At 40.6% G+C, this 3,197-nt stretch overlaps 1 protein-coding gene across 1 annotated transcript; it reads left to right on the top strand.

Moving 5' to 3' along the window:
- Window positions 1-475: 475 nt before the first annotated feature.
- On the top strand, window positions 476-2,718 carry LOC131300839 (allene oxide cyclase, chloroplastic-like). Its single transcript, XM_058326845.1, has 2 exons — window positions 476-830; window positions 1,920-2,718. Exons 1-2 carry the CDS (start codon window positions 578-580, stop codon window positions 2,441-2,443), a joined length of 777 nt encoding a protein of 258 aa, XP_058182828.1. The 5' UTR covers window positions 476-577; the 3' UTR covers window positions 2,444-2,718.
- The last annotated feature ends 479 nt before the right edge of the window (window positions 2,719-3,197 follow it).

Below are 3,197 nucleotides of genomic sequence, written 5' to 3'. Positions count from 1 at the left end.
GTCAGGGAATTGTCATGGTGGTCAAGGTTTGAAGGGGTTTACTTTGTCTTAAGTTTTATGTTCAAAACTCGTTGTTACTCTTATAAGGCTAGTTCATAAGGGACTTTGTCCCAACTTTAATCGACTTCCCGCAAGTGAACGGTGACATTGAATTTCCGGAGATTAGTTGAGGAGTGCATATGTTGGTCTAGAAAAGTTATAAATTAAGATAATATTGTGTGGTGGACAATTAAAGAAGTTTTTTCTAATCTCCCCCACCATTTTTATAGGACAATTAACAAACACCATGTGGAGGCTAACCCTAATCCCTCACATGCCAAGTTGCAGCATCCACTCTGCTTCCACACTATAAACTTAAATATATTTTCTATCATCACTATAAACTTATACTATCTCCGTCTCAAAATATTTGTTCGATCCGGTAAAACGATGACTCAAACATTTTGAGGCGGAAGAAGTATATATAAGCACCCACATCATTTGACTACGAATATACAGACATACCTGAAGCTTTTGCTACACCTAACTTTCCTCTAAACCTTTCCCCATCTCTCAACTCTACAGACAACCACCATCAATGGCTTTCACAAGCTCTCTCAGATCATCAATCTCCTCTGCAAAACTATCCAACCTTGGATCAACTTCATCTTCATCAATTACCCAGCAGATTCCGAAACCCTGCAGCCTCTCTTATCCGCTTTCCTCCTCAAATGTGAAGATCTCAACAACCACCCATCAAGGCTTCTCAGCCGCAGGACCCTCCAGTAGGCTCACCACCAAAGCATTCTTCTTCGACTGGTTCAAGCCCAAGCCTTATAGCTCGAGACCCAGTAAGTACTTTTTTCCACAATAATTTTTTTTTTTTTTTTGGAATAACGTATATAGAATGCAGCGTGACAGTATTAAATAATTGACGTCCGATGAATATAATTTTTTTTTGGTATGGGCGATGTTCTTGACGTGCTCTAACAGTATTAGAGATTTGGTGAGAAATATACAAAAAATGAGTACTTTTAGTTTTGTTTCTTTTTTTGATCTTCTTGTATTTTTAGGTAGTTCACCTTTTTCTCCACTGTGGAAAACGCTAAAGATAACTCTGATCATCAAATTAGGCATCGATCCTGATCATCGGATTAGGACCGTCCAGTCAGTCAATTCAAATTCAACTTTGAAAATCAATGATTCAACACCGGTTGCAGTCATCGCAAGAGCTGGCAGTGGCGTAGCAAGGAATAACAAGTAGTGGGGCACAACAAAGACACAAACTTAGGGATAACCCGTAACAAATGATACCGCAATTTGGACTTTCGTCTTAAAAGAACTAGCAAAAAATAACATACTCATCAACCGACAACAGAGTTATACCTTTACATCAAAAATGGTAACAAAACTATCATAGAACTCAACAAAAGTTACTAAAGGAAGGCTTTACAATAGACGACGATGAGGTTTTCATGTTATGAAAGCTTTTCATACTAGTGTCAAGCTCCAACAAGGGCCTCTGGACTAGGATGGTTGCGGATGATGGGAGCCTGGAGTTTTCACATTTGAAACTTCTCAAGTCATTCGTTCTCTGTTAGTGATCGAGTGCCTTTGTTGGGAGAAAATGAATTTTAGTTACACTTTCAAGTTAGTCATGAGGTAAATTCTTATAAAATAAAATTTAAAAAAAAAAAACCTTCAAATTTGAAGTGGGGCTCGTGCCCCACAGGTCCTAGCTTGAATCCGTTACTGGAGCTGGCCTTGACTTTTCGGGGCTTAAAGCGACCGCACCTTAAACTTTATCTCAGAGAACTCAAGGCCAACTCTGTCGCCACATTCTGGATTCTTTTCCCAAAAAATGCTTTTGTCTTTAATTTTTTTCAGTTTGATTCTGTATTATCCATCCTGATCCTGCTTAAATATTTCTGTTGTTCCAGCCAAAGTTCAAGAACTGAGCGTCTACGAGATGAACGAGGGAGACCGAGGCAGCCCGGCGTACCTCCCACTGAGTCAGAAAACGGTCCACTCGCTGGGCGACCTGGTCCCCTTCAGCAACAAGCTCTACACCGGCGACCTCCAGAAGCGGCTGGGGATCACGTCAGGGATAGCCATCCTCATCCAGCACGTGCCAGAGAAGAACGGCGACCGGTACGAGGCCATATACAGCTTCTACTTCGGGGACTACGGGCACCTATCGGTCCAGGGCCCGTACCTGACCTACCAGGAAACGTTCCTGGCGGTCACCGGCGGGTCCGGGATATTCGAGGGGGCGTACGGCCAGGTGAAGCTGCAGCAGCTTGTGTTCCCCGTCAAGTTGTTCTACACGTTCTACTTGAAGGGTATTGAGGATCTGCCCGCGGAGTTGACCCCAAAGCCGGTGGCGCCGTCGAAGTCCGTCGAGGCATCTCCGGCTGCGAAGGCTACTAAGCCTGATGCTACTATCAAGAACTTCACTAACTGACGAGGGTTCGAAAACAATCCTTCTAGAACCACAAACATAAATACAAACACAAACTCTCTACCAATGAGTTTATGTTTGTTTTTGTGTAAGGTATTTGTGGTAGTAGCATTTTTCGATGGGAAAATATATGGGATGTGGGGTTGAATTTGAGCAGTTCAATTTTTGGTCTTTAGTCTGATTTTTTTTCTAAATTAGCTTAAGTCGGAATGTTTGTCAGTTGCTGTTCACTTGAAATAGTTGCAATGAATAAATATTTTTTTGGGGTTTTGCAATAACTAATGGTCTCAATGGTGGGAAAAAATTAAATGAGGTTATTTGTAACACTTATCTCATACAGGTACATACATGGGACTGACCTCGAGGAGGATATTGAAGATAACTGCTGTTATCCACACACAAAAAAAAAATTCATCAATTTTAGCTGTTTTAATTTGAAGTACTTATGGGTACTATAAATTGGTGATTAGCCATAAGCCTATAAAGTCCATACACGGGTTAGCTTTCCTCTCCTCTTTTTCTTGTTTTTGTAAAATGACTAGCATCTTACCCATTCGATACATAGAGACGAAAAGAAACATCAGTGAGAATTCTTTTTTCCTTTTATCATGTATATCAGTGGATCGGCACTTATCACTTTCGGAATTTATTCTCTTTTCTCACAAAATAATTTCAAAAATTCCACAACAATAAAAAAAATAAAGAAAAGAGATTGGGCAAACTTTAATTGGGACATATGGAGGACCTTTCAAAAGGA

This window comes from Rhododendron vialii, chromosome 9a (genome assembly GCF_030253575.1).
Source record: "Rhododendron vialii isolate Sample 1 chromosome 9a, ASM3025357v1".
In the NCBI taxonomy this organism is placed as follows: Eukaryota; Viridiplantae; Streptophyta; class Magnoliopsida; order Ericales; family Ericaceae; genus Rhododendron; species Rhododendron vialii.
This window is presented reverse-complemented; position numbering and strand designations above follow the sequence as displayed.

Coding starts and splice junctions, on each gene's coding strand:
- LOC131300839 (XM_058326845.1), top strand. CDS start 578: ATGGCTTTCACAAGCTCTCTCAGATCATCAATCTCCTCTGCAAAACTA. Junction 831..1,919: donor GCCTTATAGCTCGAGACCCA/GTAAGTACTTTT, acceptor CTGTTGTTCCAG/CCAAAGTTCAAGAACTGAGC.